This window comes from Pelodiscus sinensis, chromosome 10, assembly GCF_049634645.1.
Source record: "Pelodiscus sinensis isolate JC-2024 chromosome 10, ASM4963464v1, whole genome shotgun sequence".
NCBI lineage: Eukaryota > Metazoa > Chordata > Testudines > Trionychidae > Pelodiscus > Pelodiscus sinensis.
The window spans coordinates 50,877,105-50,897,357 of record NC_134720.1 but is presented as its reverse complement, the minus strand read 5'-3'; the positions used below and the strand labels follow the sequence as shown (position 1 = coordinate 50,897,357).

The 20,253-nt window shown below is 42.4% G+C and overlaps 1 protein-coding gene across 5 annotated transcripts in view; it reads left to right on the top strand.

Moving 5' to 3' along the window:
* The window catches only part of LRCH3 (leucine rich repeats and calponin homology domain containing 3), a 116,386-nt gene that overhangs the window by 32,310 nt on the left and 63,823 nt on the right, over nt 1–20,253 (top strand). For all 5 annotated transcript variants that reach the window (XM_075938178.1, XM_075938180.1, XM_075938179.1 and 2 more), the window contains exon 2: nt 17,215–17,359. In XM_075938178.1, coding sequence (XP_075794293.1) covers nt 17,215–17,359 — 145 coding nt within the window. The remainder of the gene's footprint in view (nt 1–17,214; nt 17,360–20,253) is intronic.

Genomic DNA, 20,253 nt, shown 5'->3' with positions numbered 1-20,253 from the left:
CGTTAGCAGGGAGATGTGGCTGGGGAATCCCAGCCCCGACTGGGGAATCCCTGGCTGCAGCTAGGCTGCCTGTGGTCCAGCAGCCCTGGCCAGGACCCACCCCCCCAAACTCCCCCGGTGGCAGTGGGGCTGGGTTGACTGGGCAACCAGCAGTGGGGCAGGGTGGGAGGGCGGCCCCAGCAGCAGTAGGGCTGGTGGCAGCTGGATGGGCCCAGCTAGGAACCCCAGGGAACACTCTGTGGCAGTGGGACTGGCAGTGGCCAGGTGGTCCCCACTGGGGATCCCAGGAGATTCTGGGGCAGCAGGTGGGCAGCCAGGGGGGAGCACTGATCCCTTGTTCTGGCAAACTCCCTGGTCTGGGACAGCTCAGGTCCCGAGGGTGCTGGACCAGGGAGGCCCAACCTGTATTTCATGCACGTTTCCCAGAGTCACAGTCTTTCAGAACACGATGCAATTGATGACCCTACATGCTTCCAGCAGCACAAAGCCAATGGTCAGCTTTCCCATTCTGAACTGATTGCCAACTGAGCAAAAGCTGTCTGGAATAGGGATGTTAAATATCGATTAATTGAATAGTCAAATAACCTCGTGAATTCTTATTGGTTAATTGACTATTCTATAGTCCACGGGGGTGTGGCCGGCAGCCGCTTCACTCCTGAAGAGTCCCCTGCCACACCATGCTGCTACCTCTGTATCAGGGGCGGTAGCACAGGGTGCCAGGTGGGAGCTGGTCTGCAAGGGGAGCCCGTTTAAAAACCAGTTCCCCATGCGGACCGGCTGCCTGTCGTCCTGTGCTGCTGCCTCTGATACAGTGTGGGGTGGAAGCAGCCCCTGTCTAGGGGTAGTTCTGAGCTCCCAAACCCAGTACAAGCCAGAACTGAGCTGGGCTGCCTGCCTGCCCAGCTCCTAATACACTTTAAATACAGAGCTGCAGCAGGGGTAGGTCCCAGACCCGTCGCAAGCCAGGACTGAGCCAGGCTGATGGCCAGCTCACTAAATAATGTACTGGGGGGAGGGGGAGAATGCATGTAGTCTACAACATAAGCTTTTAACCTATAAGCTTTTGTTTATCAGTTAATCAGCTGCACTATTACATCCCTAGTCTGGAGTAGCCAACTTCCAAAGTACAATTACCACATGCTTCTCCACTGGCAGGGTGACTCTAATTTACATGTCCTTGCACCGCAGTGTGGGAGCGAATTCAGCTCGCAGTCCCACCGAAGTGGTTTTCCTCATCTGAAAGTTCTGCAGCCACTGCTTGTCAGCCCAGGCTTGCATGACGATGTGATGACACCACCCAGTGTTTTTTTCCCGAGCCCAAAAGTGATCACCACCTCTGTGAATGCCGCAAGAAATCTCATGTCATACGAACGCTGCTTGGACTGGTCCTTGTCACTTTGTGGCTTCAGGAATAACTTGACTATCAGCATTTTTGTCAACAGCTGGAGATCCACTTGTGGCGTAGTGGGGGTGCTGTCTGCTCTGTAACTCGGTGTCCCCCTGTGCTGTGATGTGATTCCCACTGACTCACCCAAATGTGGATTAACCCAGACACCTAGGCTCAGCCTCCCAGGGAGAGAGACAAAGGGAGGAAGGCGGAGACCAACACCTGGCTGGGGGGCAGGGCCTTGGAGGGTGGCAGTTGCTGTCTGGGAAGCATGGAGAGAACAGGCTAAGCTGGGGGCCACGGGTGATGGACCTTAACCCTAGGGGCCTGAACCATCCTGGCCCTGCTCCCAGTAACCACATCACGTATGTGCTATGCTGTATTCTGGAAAATCAATAAACCCCTCTCTATTCTACTGGCTGGTGGAGACTGTTCTTGCTGCTGTGGGGGTGCAGGATCGGGGAAACCCCAACTCGCCGTCACACCATTTCTGCACACAAAGGAGGCAGTTTTCAGCCCAGAAACCATAGAAAGATGGCACCAAATGTGGTCGGAAGCTCCGGGGTTGCTGGGATGTGAAGCAGTGCACCACGGGGCATTGGGACAGGACTCAAGATGGGTCTACCCAGAAACCTCTGTGGCAGAAGAAGAAGAGGTGCTCTGTGGGATAGCTTCCCAGAATGCACTGTTCCAAAAGGTGCTGCAAGTGCTGTTAGTTTGGCCACAATAATGTGTTGGTAGCTGACGGTGTGGACACCCAATAGCCCTTTTACTACTGCATTGAGCAGCACTGTTACACTTTGCATCTGCCAGTGTAGACGTAGCCATAAGGTTCATTAGAAAGTTGGATGTTTATAAAAGGATAGCTGTAAGCCCATCAGTGTATTATGGGGGGCAAGTAGCAATTATTTTGGTTATAGTATTTTTTTAAAACAAATGTAGCTTCAAAATAGTCTGTAAAAGGATGTTAGTAAACTTAGATGGCTGACCTCATAGTCTGTTGGTTTTACTGCTTAAATGTGTCCCTGTATGCCCTTTAAAGTGAAGGGGACCAGTATGACTTACAAAGTCTGCATTTATTTTATGTGCTTCGGCAGTTACAAGTTATCTCTTCTGGGCATGTCTCTGCTTGAAACAGAGTATTTGTCATAGATATCCTATATTGCTAATTTATATCTCATAATTGAAGTGGCTTATATTAATTATACAGCTGACTTGGCATTCTTCTAGCTTTTTCTAGCATTCTGGCAGGAATTGTCCTCTGCATATGTAAGCACTGGATATGTGAAGAATAATAGATTCTATTAAGGATGATATCAGCATGTGGGATGGCCTCAAGGAGCCTATTAAAAGAACATAAATAAGCCTTTTGATTTGATGCTTTTTTTTCCTTCTGTGTCGTCGTCATTCGGTAAAATACCATATCGTTGAAGACATCAGCTAGTGTCTGCAGTGGAATAAGGTAGATCTGGTGACTTCAGCAGATTGATAGGCAGTGTCATCATTATGGAGACACATTGGTAGCAGCCACATAGAGTGGTGTTCTAAAACTGAGCATTAAATCCTGTTTTTCCCCTATAAATACACAATCCTTCCATGTAAATTGTCTCATTTAAAAATTTCAAAAGTTCTAAAAACTATGCAGTTTTGATTGGTTTCTCGTCATAATTTTTAATAGGAAGATTTTAGAATTTAGCTAAGCAATGGCATTCTGCATATGAACTGGAAAAATAGGTCCCTGCTCTTAGGACATTTGTGTTTGTTCTACATTTGATCAAGGATAGGAAGGGAAAACACATAAGGGAGAGTTGAAGTGAAAATCTACATTTTAAATGTAATTCTTTTCCTTCACCTACTTTCTGTGTAACACATTCTGGAATTGAGGTGTTCAAATCTGGCTTTAAAAGCCTTATAAAGTTTTTATGACTCCAAACAAATGCTATTGCAACAAAACTCTTACTATTAAATAAATCGTAATAGAAATGTAGCCGTGTTAGTCTGGTGTAGCTGAAGCAAAATGCAGGACTATGTAGCACTTTAAAGACTAACAAGATGGTTTATTAGATGATGAGCTTTCGTGGGCTTCCTCAGATTAAATAAATCTTCTTCAGTTTCTGATGTGATGTTAAAAGAAAATTGAATTTTATGGTACTAGGAACTTCAGTCCAGGATATATTTTCAAATAATTTACGTCTTGAAATTCTTGGCTAAAATGACACTACAGATTGGAATAAATTGCCTAGGGAGGTTGTGGAATCTCCATCTGTGGAGATATTTAAGAGTAGGTTAGATAAATGTCTGTCTATCCTACTAGATGGTCTAGACCAGTGTTTCCCAAACTATGAGCCACGGCCTGGTGGGAAAAAAATACCGAGCCTCAGCGTGGCTGCTGGGATGTTCCGGGCTCCCGGAGTGCCCGTGTGGTGCTGGGTCCCGGCAGAGGCATAGCTAGGGTTACCAGGTGAGTTCAGAAAAAATGCCGGACACACTTGATCTCAGATGGGGGGAAGCGGGGGTGGGCCGGGAGAAAGTGTGTGTGTGTGTGTGTGTGTGTGTGTGTGTGTGTGTGTGTGTGTGTGGAGGGGGGGACCAGCCGCCGGGAAGGAGGGCTGGGGGGAGATTGGGGGCAGCAGGGCTGGCCGAGGGGAGGAGGAGGGGAGAATTGGCCAACCCTACCCCTCCTTGGACCCTCCCTCCTAACCAGACACCCTACCCCCAATCTGCTCCTGCTCCTGCCTCCCGGAGTGCCTGTGTGGTGCTGGGTCCCCCAAGCCCTGGCCCGGGCTGGGTGGAGGATGCAGCTGGGTGAAACAGTGAAAATTTAATTAATTTTTCATTTTTTTTTATATGCGTTTATATTTTTGGGCTGCAAAAAACAGTACTGAAAGAAAAACCAGGTTCCAACTAATGTAAAAAGTTTGGGAAACCCTGGTCTACCCAGATTTCTGTCCGTCTTATAGTCTATTTATCCAATCCATATTCCCTTAACTTGCTGGCAAGAATATTGTGGGTGACTGTATCAAAAGCTTTGCTAAAGCTGCCACTGGGGGTTTTGGGAGGACCAGAAACAACTTATTTGAATATTCATCATTTGCTTAATAAATATGCAAATGAATATTACTGGTCCTCCAACAGCTTGTGAATAGATTTACTGGTTCCCATGACAAAAAATTTGGGAACCCCTGGTCTAGACAGTGCTGGGTCCTACCGTGAGGGCAGGGGACTGGACTCGATGACTCTCGAGGTCCCTTCCAGTCCTAGTATTCTATGATTCTGTGATTGAACCTCTCTAGTCAGGCATCTTCAGGACCTGACCAGTGCGAACCAGAGACTTTGTCGGACCATGGGAGGTCAGTATTATCTAGCAGCATTACCAACACTTCCACTGCTTACTGGGCTCTTAGAAGATGTTTAGGGGTAAATTAGCGCTGAATAGCAGCACAGAACACTGAGAGCCAGGGCTGGGGGCTGTAAACAAACTTCATGGGATTATAGGAAACTTGACCACACCCATGATGAGTGAACATTTGGCTAACTAAAATCAGGCCGGACAACCTATGTTGCCGGACCAGAGAGTGCTGAACTAGAGAGGTTAAATTTGTATTTAAATTTCCCTCCCACCACCAACTTCTTATATTTTCTTAATGTGAAAAGATTCTAAGCATGTATCGGCATACAGAGCTGCACCATTTTAATTTAAGGTGTAATTTTAAATCAGTTTCAATATATGGACCCAAAAGGCTATGGAGGCACCTCTCATTTTGATTTAAACTAGGCTTAATTCAATGTACCTTGACTAGACTAGGAATAGATTTAAGACAAATCAAAATAAAACACTATTAAACCAGGCTCTACCCATGGGTTTTCACTGTCTTGACTAAAGTGTTACAAGTTTGTATTAGATGAGGTTCAGGAGTTTGTTTTCTTGAGATGATTAATTTACAGTAATTTTATGCTGAAATAACAGCAAACAGCAGTGAATAACAGGAAGGGCTCAGCCTTCCATCTAAGAAAAGAACCTCTTCGCTTTTGCAGTCAGCCTTCACAAACCTGGGAACTCTGATTCATTTCTCAGTGAAATATTCTTTCAACTTACTTCAACACCTGGTCACTTTAGCTCACTTAGTTTTAATGCTACATGAAGATAAAAACAAATAATCAAACTGTTGGCTGGGAGCTATATTCAGTGAGGGGAAAGACATTAAAGTATTAAACTGCTAGCCGAGAGAGGTTTTGCTGGAATCCCATGAGAGAAAGCTCCAGCTCCTAGAGGCAGAGCAAAAATTAATTTTTTGTAACTTCCATCTTCATAAGGAACAGTTAAGATTAAGCTATGCTCTTCACTACTGTCACATAAAAAGCCATATGTAGGCCTGCAGGGGTTAAATTTGTATTCCTCTTGGCCAGCCATGAGCCCTGAAGGTGAAGATATCAGGTGTTCTTTATCAGATGGCCTTCATCAGCCACAGCTCCCTATGCTGGCTAGCTGAGAACCGCATATGGGAGAAATAACATGACCTTGGTTCTCAGCCCCGTGGGAACGTTGAGAATGGCACTGGGCCAACTCGCTCACACTCTGTAAACAGCTAAAGCATAAGATAACTGGGAGCCCCGCCCCTCTGTGAGTCTCACCTGGGACGTAGACCTTGAAGGGTGCCTTGGATCCCCCTAGTTGGAGCTAGTCCACTGCGGCCGGATGCAAGGTGACTGGAACAGGACTCCCCACAGGCTATAGGGGTGTAAGCGTTTCCAAGTGCCTGTTACTCTATGCATTGCTCTGCCTATGCTTATTGGCATATTACTTTGCAGTAGCTGTGTAACCATCAGGCAGTATTAAGCCTGTAATAGTAGTAATGTAGTGAGATTAATAAAAGCAACTATCCCTAATCGACTCTGTCTTGAAGTAAATCCACAACTCTCTTGGGTTCACAGCTTTAGGAAACAAAACTGCTAAAATGTCGTTAGGCATCATTTGCTCATGTTTCAGGAGGACCTGGAACAGGAAAGCCAGCTACCTGAAGGAGCTGCATAGTTCTGCAGAATTTTACTTTTCACTCATGTTCCCTCATAAACACACACAAACAATACCCAGAGTGCTTTCCTTAGACCAGCACAATTATTTTAGAGTTGTGGGCAGGGCTTAATCCCAAACTTTTGCTCCGTAGGCAGGGCCGACAAATAATGCAATCTACTCACCCGTGGCAAGTAGATTACAACCCAGAAGAGCCGGGTTCGGGCGATCTGTGCATGCGCAGATCGCCGAACAGTGAGGCTGGCGCTCGCCGCAGTTTGGCGAGCCCTGTCCGTAGGAATGTGTGTTTTGCACAGGGAGAATATTCTGTCCACTCTGGACCTTAAAAGAATATTCTCTCTGTGCAAAACACACATTCCTATGGAGCAAAAGCCCTGCCCACAACTCTAAAATAATTGTGCTGGTCTAAGGAAAGCACTCTGGGTATTGTTTATATGTGTTTGAGGGAACATGAGTGAAAAGTAAAATTCTTCAGAACTATGCAGCTCATTCAGGTTGCTGGCTTTCCTGTTCCAGGTCCTCCTGAAACATGAGCAAATGATGCCTAACGACATTTTAGCAGTTTTCTTTTCCTTATAAGGACCACAACGCTCAGTACCCTTGCCAGTTCTGCTTGCCAGCACTTACATAGCTGCTCTTGCTTTGTTATGTAGATCCCATTCAACCTTATTTCAGCAAACAGGAAGCAGTACTGTTCTTTGACAATGAAAACAATATTATTCCACAAGGAAAAAAATAGCATTTCTCCTGGGTTATGATCCTGATTGGGATGTTTACTACTACTACTGTAGGTATTAAAACCTATAGTATTAATATCTGTAGATGGCTAGGTTTGTTCCTTGTTCTCCACTTCCACTCTCAGCTATAAGTTGCTATATGTATGTGCTATAAAATACATGTTTGTGACATGATATTTAGTATTTTTGGTGTATTGAAACCCTTGATGGTTTCACTAATGTGGAAAAAAAAGAGGTTATACCACAGAAAAATCTCTTTTAAAATGAATTAAAAAACAAAAAGGATAGCCAGAGTTAATATTGAAACATTGAAACTGCATCCATTCATTACTCTTGATGCTGAGTATTGCAGTTTTCTATTAAAAAAACTTTATATAAAGGGCTGTAATGCCTTTATTAATTTTTGCACATAAATTGTATTGGTTTACTAATGTGTCGGGCTGGAAAATTCCTTTTCACACACCAGAAATGAAGGTTTTGAAATTTACTTTTGTTCTGGTATGGGACAAAACTGAGACTTTTTGAAAATGTTCATATAAAAATGCCGAGAGAGAGAGAGAGACTCTTGCCAGAATAACCAGTAGTCTAAGAGAGCCCTCATCACTGGTCTACTGGGTATTCTGTTGAGAGGGTCTCTCTCCAGGTCATAGAAACAGCACAGTAACTGTGAAAGGCAGCATGGCTACATGGATGAGATTTGGGTCTGCTGTTTTAGAGATAATGGTCTATTCCTGGCTCTGCTAGAAGAGAGTTTGCAACTTCTTGGCTACCCCTCAGGGACAGCAATGCTTGCCTATCTTATAAGGTGGGGTATAAGGCCTTGGTGAATAAGAGCTGTGAAGGGCACAGAATTAACACTAATCAGAAGAACTATCACTAGAGCTCAGTTTCCTTCTGCCTTCCAATTCAGCATTCCTGTGACTTCAGTTTCTTGTCTGGTGTTCAGGCTGTGGAGGTCAGGGAGCATTTTCTATGTAGAGGAAGGTGGATGAGGTCTAGAGCATGCGTAGTGTAAATAGAATGTTTCAGGATTTTAGCACAGTGGTTCCTAAACTTTTTATTAAGGTAACTTTGGTGCATTTTGTGTATGTTTCAGTTTTTCTGGGATCTGCCGTTACATTTAAGCACCCTCTGCTCTTGCACTACAACCTAAATCCAGTTCATTGTGGAGGAGAAGCCCCTGGATGGGAGAAGAGAGTCAGTGAGCCTGCCCCACAGCAGCAGTTCTTTTCCCAGGGGGTTGGAAGTTGGCACATAGGGTTGCAGCATCACTCACATTTGGCCCAGCCATCCCTCCAGGATATCACAAGCTAAAACAGGTGCCATTGCTGCAGGGTGGGTGGGGTCTTCCTTCCACTCTGGACCAAGAGAAATGCATTCTTGCCAAGGGCCCAGGGATGGGCTGGTCTAGCTTTGGGTGTGGTGGAGTGACCTTTTGTGATCCACTGGTGAATTGGAACCCATCCTTTAGGAAACACTGCTTTAACAGACAGAGTCTAGCAAACTTCGCATGTGCAAATGATTATTTTCCAGAAGCTTATGATTTAGTCAATCTGGATAGATTTTCATAGCATAAAAGGCACCATCCTGACTCCAGTGCTCAACAGGATTTCCAAATAGTGGAGACACTGGAACTGTTCAAATAAATATTTGGCAGTTGTTTCAACACTGGCATAACTACTGAACTATTTGCTCTGAAATATCCCAAACAAAAAAATTAGCCGGGGCAGAGAGCAAACATGGAAAACTAAAGCACAAATAGTTAGTAAAAAATCCTTTATAAGCTATTGAAAAATGGGGGGTTAGAATGAAAAGTATTAGTATTAGTGGTTTATAATGGAATATAACTGTAAGCATCTCTGCTTGCTGCTTTTAGTAAGATAAGCCAGAAAACGCCTATTTCAAATGAGTTAAATATATAACTGGCACACTACACCAGTTCATTTGTAATTAATTGTAAAATAGCTGACTGATCATGGAGCTTGGAACTAATCACTGATGAGTTCCAAAAGCACAAGATTGCTGCAATTTCCATTTGGGAAAATCACTTCACCTTTCTGCTTCACTTTCCTGATCTATAAAATGGAGTAAGACATGAAGCCCATAATGATGTAGGTACCAGCATGTTGAAGGTACCTGGTTTCAAAATTGTACTCCTCAAAATCCAATATTCCAGCAGAGAGAACTGTCTGAACCACAGTGTGTTTTCACCATATTCCCCAGCACAATTGTTCTTACAGGAGAGATAGTCTCTTAGTTTCCGCATGGTGGGAGGAGGTATTAGTATTCACTTGAAACAGAAAGCTTGTTTTAACCTTAACTGTAGTCTGCTGTAATACAGTACTTTGAAGATATAAAATACTGTGTACTAAATTATATTTATATTCAACACCTATGCATAAATACACCAGTATAAAATTGTTCTAATTAAATGAAGCCTAGGAGAAACATAATTATCTCTAAAATATACATTGCTCTCTTCTCTATAATTATGTTGTAATTATACAATATGGCTGCGTCTAGACTGACATGATTTTGCAGAAATACTTTTAACGGAAAAGTTTTTCCGTTAAAAGTATTTCCGCAAAAGAACATCTAGATTGGCATGGATGCTTTTGCACAAAAAGTGCTTTTGCGCAAAAGCATCCGTGCCCAGTATAGACGCGCTTTTGCGCAAGAAAGCTCCGATGGCCATTTTAGCCATCGGGCTTTCTTGTGCAAAAAATTAAGGTGCCTGTCTACACTGGCCCTCTTGCGCAAGTATTCTTCCACAAGAGGGCTTATCCCTGAGCGGGAGCATCAAAGTATTTGCGCAAGAAGCACTGAATTCTTACATTAGAACATCAGTGCTCTTGCGCAAATTCAAGCGGCCAGTGTAGACAGCTGGCAAGTTTTTGCGCAAAAGCGGGTGCTTTTGTGCAAAATCTTGCCAGTCTAGACACACCCTATATGCTTGCCAGATAAACCACTGAAGTCAATAACTTGTGGTCAGATGATTATAATTGACTGCAACAGGGTTTCTTGTTTCTTCCTCTGAAAGTGAGAAGACATGGGTTAAGATGGAATGCTGATCTGATATAGTATTAAGCAGGATTTTGTGCAGAGGCAGGGATTTGCCTATAACATGGAGTAGCTTGCAAGACAAAAATTACAATCCTGTTTGTAGTTATGTATTTTTTGCCAGACACAGATACCAGGTCCAAAGCTCCAGCAGTTCTAATCTGGATCAAGTTTTGCTCCTAATCAGCAGAAACTGTTTCCATTAATGCTGATTACTTTTAAAAAATCAAATTCAGTCATTCAAAGCAAAGCACATTTTTGTAGAATAGTCTATAACCGTGGTCACCAACCGGTAGATCGCGGTGAATTGCAGGGGCTCTACGAGTCAATCTTTAGCTCCTTCTGGACTGCATGCCTGCGCACAACTAATTTTGAATTGGCACTCTTTGTGGAGCAGCTACTCACGGAGTAGCAACACAGGTGAGTAGCTGTGGTGGGATCTGTTGGGTCGGGAGGGCTGAAACACCCCAGCCGGCTGGCTGTGACGGAGGAGGCTGCGCCGCGCTTCAGCTGATTGGGCTGCTTCCCCTCTGCTCCAGCCCATGTGGAGCGTGGTGTACCCTGGCTGAGCGCCCTGGCCAGGCAGCCCTCCTCTTTGCTCCAGCCCAGCTGACCTGCGCTCAGCCAGATGAGGCTGCACTGTGCTCCTGCTGGCCCTGAAGCCCTTCCTCTTTGCTCCAGCCCAGCTGGAGTGAGGCTCAGACATAAAACATAGAAGGAACATTGAGTGTGACCACCATTCATGTATTGCAGTGTGGGTGATGTGTGGTATTGCTCAGATCTTGCAATACCTGGGCAAAATTAGCTTAATTAAGAATGATTAAAGATTAAACACTGTCACATTCTCCCAGTCTTGTCTTGAATTCTGTTTGAAATAAATGTCAAGAACTTGCAGAGTCTCTCGCCTTAAATGATGCAGACAGGTGATATGTCTAACCTGGGTAGGAAAGCACTTGAAGAAAATTCGTGTTTGGGGGAGTTGAGTTGGAGAGAATTGAATACACTTAGGATATTAGTGTTAGATACTGCTTTTAAAAAAATAGGAGTTAAGACTGAAAATGTTGCTGCAGTACAAAGAAAACAGTAAGAAATTAGATCAGTCTTCTTGTGTCAGGAAAAACTCCATGTGCAAAACTGAATATAGTTAATTGAGACAAGGAAAACGTAACAGATTGAATAGCTCTCAGGCTATGTCTACACTGCCACTTTGCTGCACTGCAACTTTCTTGCTCGGGGGTGTGAAACCCTCTCTTCCAAGCACAGCAAGTTACAGCACTGTAAAGTGCCAGTATAAATGGGCTCTCAAACTGGTAGAAAGAATTAAAAATAAACAAAAAACTCCGTAATGCTTGGTTTCAATTGGACCAAAGAAACATTGGTAATTTCCAGTAATGGATTTGAAAGTTTTGTTTTAAAGATACTATATCAAAATTGAACTATTAAACATGGAGAATCTATAACAAATAAGTTTGTTCAGATCAAAGGTTTCGTGCACTAGCTAATGCACCTTGAAGATGAAAGTTGTACATTAATTTTTTTATGAGAAGCTGGTCACAGTTAGGGATGTGAATGTTTAACTGGGAAGCATCAACCTTACCGAGTGATTCTTACCCGTTATGGTTAACAGGCAGCCCACTGCCCACTTGTTATACTGATGTTTTAGACAATGCAAAACATCCTCTTTCCCTTAAAAGAAAATCATCCTGCTCTAAAATACTTCTGTATCTTAATACCGTTTTTCTTTGAGTATAGTAAGAGCTTTTATCTAATATGCATGAAGCAACTGAAAGAACTCACATGAGACTTTCAAAGCTGATCCATTTTTAACAAGCTAGAAGGGCCTATTATATAACAGATTTATGAGAACAATAATTCTAATCCATGAAAAGTCAACCCGAATTAAAGTAATTGTCATTGCAAATAAGCCATATTTTAGTAATATATTCACTTGCCATAATTGGTGCTCAGTTGCTCTTTGATCTCTTATAGAAGAAATTATGGGTAGTGAAGCTTCACTAATTTATATCAGTGACTTAATTTATTACATATTATTGAATTTTGTCAAATAATAAAGAAGTGAACAAATAAAATTAATCAAAGACAGTGCATCATAAAATATATTTTGCTTGCTTAATTTGACTATTGTCATTTGTCAAATAAATTAAACTATTGTATTAGTAAAAATATTGCAGTGTGTCTTGTAAAAATACCGAGATCTCTCTCAGTAATAACAAGGCCTTCCTGAAACATAATGGCATTAACAGTTTTGCTGAGAAATTGGGAGCCAGCTGTTTCGGTGAATTTTTTGATGTATAAATTAGAGAGGTGACAGTGTAATTTCTGCAGTTCTGTTTATTTCTCCAACTTTTTTTTTTCTTCAGTTAAGTCCGTTAGCCTTTTTCTGTGTTCTATTACACTCACTCACTCACTCACTCACTCACTCACTCACTCACTCACTCACTCACTCACACTCTTTTCCCTTTTGGAAATATGCCATGAAGTGCTTATACTCCAATACAACTTCAATACATGTATGACCAATCACTTCACTGCTCTTTGTAACTCTTCTCTCGGGCTATGTCTACATTGCGGGAGGTATCCTGAAAAATCCTTGCTGCATCCAGGGAACACATTTGCTCTTCCGCTTTTTTTTTTTTTTCATGGAAGAGCAAACACATTCTTTTGGGGAGCCCTGTATATCTCATTCTATGAGCAATAAAGGCTCTGAAAGAAGAGGCTTTTCCGCCATTTGGCTCCATCTAGATAGGACCAAATGGCAGAAAAGCCTCTTCTGGAAAAGCAATCGGAAAAAGTTATGCAAACTGTGGAGTGCAATTTGCGTAGCTTTTTCCAATTAAAAACTTATAGTGTAGACCTAGCCTCCGGGATTTTGTTTTGTTACAGTTGTCTTATTATGAAACCATTTTACTGTATTACCTAAACTATTTCTGGGTCTGATTGTCTGGAGGGAGAGCCAATAAGATTAATGATGCTTCCATACAAAATGCAAAATTCTGTTTGGAGTTTGGGACACTGAAGTGGTAGGATTACCTGGAATTTTAAATTAAGATGTATTAGATATACACTTAGTCTAGCAGCACTTTAAAGACTAACAAAACATGTAGATGTTATCAAGAGTTTTCATGGGCACGGTCTACTTCTTTCATCTGAAGAAGTGGGTTGTGCCCACGAAAGCTCACAATACTTATTATGCCACACGTGTTTTGTTAGTCTGTAGGTTGCTGCTTGACTATTAGTTGTTTTTTAAGTTTTTTCCAGCTACAGACTAACTCGGCTACCCCTCTGCAGCTAGATACATATACTTGTCGGGCCTTCATAATTTGCAAGTGAATCCCTTCATTTGCAATTTTCACATTCACAAATGGTCATTTTGATTTTCTGATGTGACCTTTCCTCTGTCAGGCTCTTGAGGTGCTATGTCCTATTAAGCAGTTCCTATTTTACAGTCATCTTGGTCTCTTCTTGTGACAGTTACCTCCTCCCCTCGCAATATGTAATGTCTTTCTGACCTTTCTATAAAGTAAGTCTAGAGCAGAGGATGTCAAACTGGTAACTTCCATTTGAGTATACTAAGGGTTGTAAGAGTTACACTAAATGTAGGTAAGCCTTGCTTGAAAACAGTCTCTTTGCTTTATACATGTGTTGGTGGCTCTGTCATGCTGTGACCTAATTTACTTAATTTGAATGTACTTTGCAAGATTCCTTATTTTTCAGTATAATGTTTTTCACACTTAATCCTGTGTTTGCAGTGACTTCCTCCTTCAGAAAATATGGAAACAAAGCTATTCAGAACATCAGTGTTCTTATTATTTACTCATATGACTTGTGACCTGAACAATAAATGAAGCCTGTTTTGATTTGTGTTTTTAAATACAGGTTAGAATCATAATCAAGATGTCTTGTGTCAGTTTTCAAACTCATTCCGTTTTGACTCTCCCAGCTAAGATGGGCAGAGGGAGGAATGTTTATAAAGTTATGTAGCCCGGGGGCCAAATTTACGAAACCTCTGAGCCACATACCACAATCTTCAGAAGTTCAAGAGCCAGGGCATACCTACTAGGGCTCAGGTCTTCAGCCTTGCCAGGAAAGAGAGGCTGGCGACTTCAACCACATGGTACATGCCTGGCTGGATTCAAGGTTTCAGCCCTGCAGGGTGTGCCTGCCAGTTGGGCAGAAAGTAAGGCGATGGGGCAGTGTTTGCTCACCACATTCAGTTACATGATGCTGTCAGGCCCCATCCCTGCAGGACGTCTCACTGGAGCTGTCAAGCTGGAAGCAGCAGCAGTTAGGAGAGACAACTGCAAATAGCTGGGTGCTGCAGGGATAGCTGCTGCTTTCACTCTGCCTCTTCCTTGAAGCTAAGGCAGGGGTAGGCAAAAGGGCCTCTGGGGGCTGGATGCAGCCCACTGAGCCGGTTGATCCAGCCCACAGATGCCCTGCTGCTCCCCCGCCACCGGGCCAATCAGGGTCTGGGGCCAGGGGAGTGTGCCAAGTCTCCACCCCCATCAGGAGTTGACTCTAAGCTTTGCATGCCCCTGGCAGGGCAGGAGGAGACTTTGCCCATTCCCCCGCCCCCAGGCACTGATTGACTTGGGGGTGGGGAGAGCTTGCAAAATCTCTTCCTGCCCTGCAAGGGACACGTGCTGCTCAGCTGGCAGTGGACTCTAAGCGTGGCACTCCTTGCAGGACAGAAGCAGAGAGAGAGAGACTTCCCATGCTCCCCTACACCCTGATTGACCTGGGGGATTGGGGAAGCATGCAGTTTCCTGCCACCAGGGGCTTGGGTGCCTAGCGGGAACCGCCAGCTGTTAAGAACTGCATCAGAGGCAGCAGCATGGGGTGCCAAGCGGGAGCTGGTCCACAAAGGGAGCCAGTTTAAAAACCAGCTCCCCTTACGGACCCATTACTTGTCACCCTGTGCTGCCGTCTCTGATAAAGGGGCAGCAACATCTGTCTAGGGGGCAGTCTTAGCTGGGCTGCCTTTCTGCTCATCTCCTAATACACTTTAAATGCAGAGCCGCAGCAGGAGGAGGTCCAGGACCCATTGCAAACTAGGGCAGAGCTGGGCTGCTGGCCAGCCTGCTAAAAAATGTACTGGCAAGGGGCGTGCTGAGGGAAGTGCATGTAGTCTATAGCATTAGCCTATAAGCTTTTGCTTATCAGATAATCTGTTAATCGACTACACTATTACATGCCTATCCCAAAGATTAACTTGCTGCCTTCTACAGGATTCTGATTTGTCACCCCAATGATCCAATGAGAGGCTGTTAGGGAGATACAGAGCTTGTAGTGTGTGTATTGCCTTTGGTGTATGGGTGATACCCAGCTTTGTTTATTGGACCAGGATGTTTATTTGAGTGATTTACCTATGGTCTAAGATTAGGATTTAAGATGACTGGTATCATAGCTCTTTGATATTTGATTTTAGAGCTTACATGAGAAACAAGCATCTGAAATAAAGGGCAGCAGTTGTTCCTTCTCCCTTGACTATATGCATGTATGTCTGCTATTTGTCACTTAGTTCACAGCCTTGGTGTTTTATTGTATTCCCGGATAGCAAATTTGTCATGGCTTTTCATTTTGTTCCATCAGCATATCTGTAAGGCTGCCGAATTCCCTTGTGGCCCTTGCTACAGTCAGCAATAATCATACCTCGAGGTCCCTTCCAGTTCTGTTTCTACCTTGAGAGAGGATTACTGGAATGTACTCCACATGGCTTTACATGTTGAAGACCATTCTGTAACTTCAGCTTGTACACAATGTAGTGACCCACTTAAATAGCAGCCTCCCAGGGGTAGCCCTGTTAGTTTGTAACTTTCAAAATGAGTAGTCCTGTGGCACCCTAGAGACTAACAAAAATATATAGTGTCATGAGCTTTTGTGGGCAAAACCCACTTTCTCAGATGAGCTTGGGTGGAAAAGTGTGTGTGTGTGTGTGTGTGTGTGTGTGTATCTAAGGTGCTATAGGACTCCTTATTTTTAAATAGAAGAGTTTCTTTGGGGCAGGGGGCTATACTCCTGTACCCTATGATCTAACCTGGCTTTCCGTTTCTCTGGGTACAATCCCAGGTATGGTTTAGATACATAAACCTAATTAATTGGGTCCTGTCTCCCTTAAAAGCCATTTCTCATCCCAAAATATGCACAATTGAGATAAGCAGGGGAACTCCTGGTAAACATCCTTCTGGTTCAGCCAGGAAGAATCTGGTGACAGGGCATTTCAGTAAGGGGGACCCTTTACTTTAAAAGTGACCTTCACAACACATTGCAAAGCCTGTCTGATTTGCCAGGCTTTCCAAGAACAAACTGCTTTGTTGGGTGGAGTCTATGAAAGTTTAAAAAAAATATAAACCATTGACTTTAATGTGGATAAAGAAGTTACTACTGTCCAGCTTTACCTTGTCAGCTTTGTATTTGTTCTTTTAACTTTAATGTGTCTTGACTTTTGAAAGGGCATGTTTTACCATTTACAACAAATAAATAATATGTTATTAAATTTGTTTTGAATCATGCACAATAGTAGTTCAAGTTGACTAAAGATTTCTGCTTAGGTCAATGTTTGCTCTTGTTTGAACACTGAAGAGGTGAAATGTCTTAACTGGCAGCTTCTCTAAAGGAAATTAGGACTGACACAGAACAACCTCTTTTGCCTTTGGTAGTACATTTACGTCACTGTTGAGAGTTAGGGTGTGTAAGGAAGCCATATATTCTGGGAGCTGTCCTTTGGCCTTATTACACACAAGTTCTCTAGACAGACCCAAAAACTGTAACTGTGATTTGTCATTACATAACTTTTATATTTGGAAGGACATGATGCAAAAACTCGATGCTGGTGACCATTATTATTTTATATGTATAACTGCCACAATGTACCAAGTATTGTCCACACATACCAAGATACAATCCCTGATTCAAAGAACTCATTCAAAGGTCATTTGGTAATTGACTCTCTCTTTTTTTTTCCTCTCTCTCTCCAGATTTGTCAAGGAACAGACTCTCGGAGCTTCCTGCAGAAGCCTGTCACTTTGTTTCCCTTGAGAGCCTTAATTTGTACCAAAACTGCATTCGTTACATCCCAGAGGCCATTCTGAACCTACAGTCTTTAACATTTCTAAATATCAGGTACCATCACATTTAAATCTTGGCTTTAATATCAGTATTATAGACATTTGCAACCTTTGGAGCATTAGAAAATAATAAAAATATAGTGCATAACCAGTGTCTTTTGATATTACATGCTATTAAATTCACCATTCTGGAGCCATCTCTTACCAATTACCTCAATGAGAAGACATCAGAAAATAATAATCTAAATTTTTGGCATTGAGGACTACCTGAAATCTGCTTTTGCATACTTGCTCCAAATCTTGGCAGCCCCTATTCCTTTTTTGTGATTTCACACACATTCTGACTGTCCACTCTTGTAGATTTGAAGACATAGGAAGGATAAGTTGCCCACTTGTCCTTAACTAGTCTGGAATCCTTTTGCTCTTTCTCCGTTTTAGTTTTTCATTCAGGTCTGTAATGTGAAGGGATTTGGTTTTTTTGTTTTCTTTTCTTTCCTATGAGATTTTTAAGTGACAGCTCTTGAGGTTCTGGACCATAAATGAATTTTTCTGGGTACTATAAGTAATGAAAGAGAAAAGATGATCTTGTGGACAAAGCACAGGATCGGGAATCTGAAGATACGAATTCTCTTCCCAGTTCTACCACAGGCTTTGTATGGATCCTGGGCAAGTCACTGATAAATGTAAAATAATGCACATTGGAGAAAATTATCCCAACTGTACATACAATATGATGGTGACTAATTTAACTATAGTAATAGAGAGGTAGCCGTGTTAGTCTGATCTCACTAAAACAAAAGGAAAAACTATGTAGCACTTTAAAGACTAACAAGATGGTTTAGTAGGTGATGAGCTTTCGTAGGCCAGACCCACTTCCTTAGATCATTAATTCTTTGGCGAAGTGTCTGAGAAGTCTGTCCAGTATACATAGCAGAAGGACACTGTTGGCACACGATGGCATACATTATATTTCTGGCATCCAGAAATATAATTTATGCCATCGTGTGCCAACAGTGTCCTTCTGCTATGTATACTGGACAGACTTCTCAGACACTTCGCCAAAGAATTAATTCCCACACATCAGACATCTTCACAAGGAAAAACCAGTTGCTTTTCATTTCAGCCTACCTGGACATAGTCTTAATGACCTTACTATATGCATCTTACTTCAAAGAGACTTTAACACCAGATTACAGAGGGAAATTTTAGAACTTTCTTTCATGCTTAAATTTGACACTTTACAAATGGGCCTTAACAAAGATGCAAATTACCTTAACCATTACAAAGATAGCTTCTCATTTATCACCCCTGATTGGCTAGCCACTCATTGACTCAAATAGCTATTCCCTCTCTCTCTTCCCCTCACCCACCTTCTGTACTAGATCTGATTTGTCCGTTTTATAATGTGTTTACTTTTTTCACTGTATTCCTTTGGTATATACTGTCATGCCAATTCTCTTCCAGAATATGATCTGAGGAAATGGGTCTGGCCCACGAAAGCTCATCACCTATTAAACCATCTTGTTAGTCTTTAAAGTGCTACATAGTTTTTCCTTTAATTTAGCTAATAACTACTCGAGAGAGATCTTGGAGTCGTTGTGGATAGTTCTCTTAAAACATCTACTCATAGTGTGGCAGCAGTCAAAAAAACAAGCAGAATGTTAGGAATCATTAAAAAAGGAATCGAGACTAAAACAGAGAATATCTTATTGCCTTTATATACAACCATGGCACTCCCACATCTTGAATACTGCGTACAGATGTGGTCACCTTGTCTCAAAAAAGATATGTTAGCATTGGAAAAGATTCAGAAAAGGGCAACAAAAATGATTAGGGGTTCCAAACCAGGTCCCATATGAAGAGATTAAAAAGTCTGGGACTTTTCAGCTTAGAAAAGAGGAAACTAAGGGAGAGGAATATGATAGAGGTCTATAAAATCATGACTGGTGTGAAAAAATGAATAAGGAAAAGTTATTTTCTTGTTCCCATAACACAAGAACTAGGGGTTACTAAATGAAATGACTAGACAGCAGGTTTAAAACAAACAAAAGGAAGTTTTTCTTCATACAACACACCGTCAACCTGTGGAACTCCTTGCTAGAGGACGTTGTTAAGACCAGAACTTTAACAGGGTTCAAAAAAGAGCTAGATAAATTCATGGAAGTTAGGTCCATCAGTGGCTGTTAACCTGGATGGGTAGGTATGGTGTCCCTAGCCTCTGTTAGAAGCTGCAAATTGATAACAGGAGGTGGATCACATGATGATTACCTGTTCTGTTCACTCTCTGGCACAGCTGTTATTTGTTACTGTTGGAAGATAGGATCCTGGGCTAGATGGACCTTTGGTCTGATCCAGTATGGCCTTTCTTATGTACCCCACTTTCCCCATTTATAAAATGGTGACCCCCCCCTACTTCGTAAAGCAATTAATTAATACTTATTAATTAATACTTATAAAAGTAATAATAAAAGATCATTTATTATTATTAACACTAGTGGTATAATAAACAGGTGCTGGTATTTATATGTTCTTCTCCTATTGCTGTGTGAAAGATCCATGCAAATGGCTAACAGCCTAGCGAGGCTGGGAAAATGGTAAAAATAACTTGTACTTAGTGTTGTAAAACCGTCAAATACAATGAAAATACAAGACTATTTCCCTCTAATCTTTCCATCATAGTCATTTTAGATATTGTAGTAGCTTTAAAAATTACAATTGAAAATATTTTTAAATGGTCAGCGTCCTAGAGTTGCTGGTTTTTCTTTGCAGCTAAGGTGATAATTGCCATTGTACTTTAATTTCAAATTATGACATGAGAGGATGTGATGGCATTTGTAGGGCTGTTGTAATAGGGATGTAAAAGGTTAACCCGTTAACCAGAAAGCATTAGTCTCACTGGAATGCTTACTAGGTAACTGGTTGAATGGAAGGTGCGGCCAACGGGAGCAG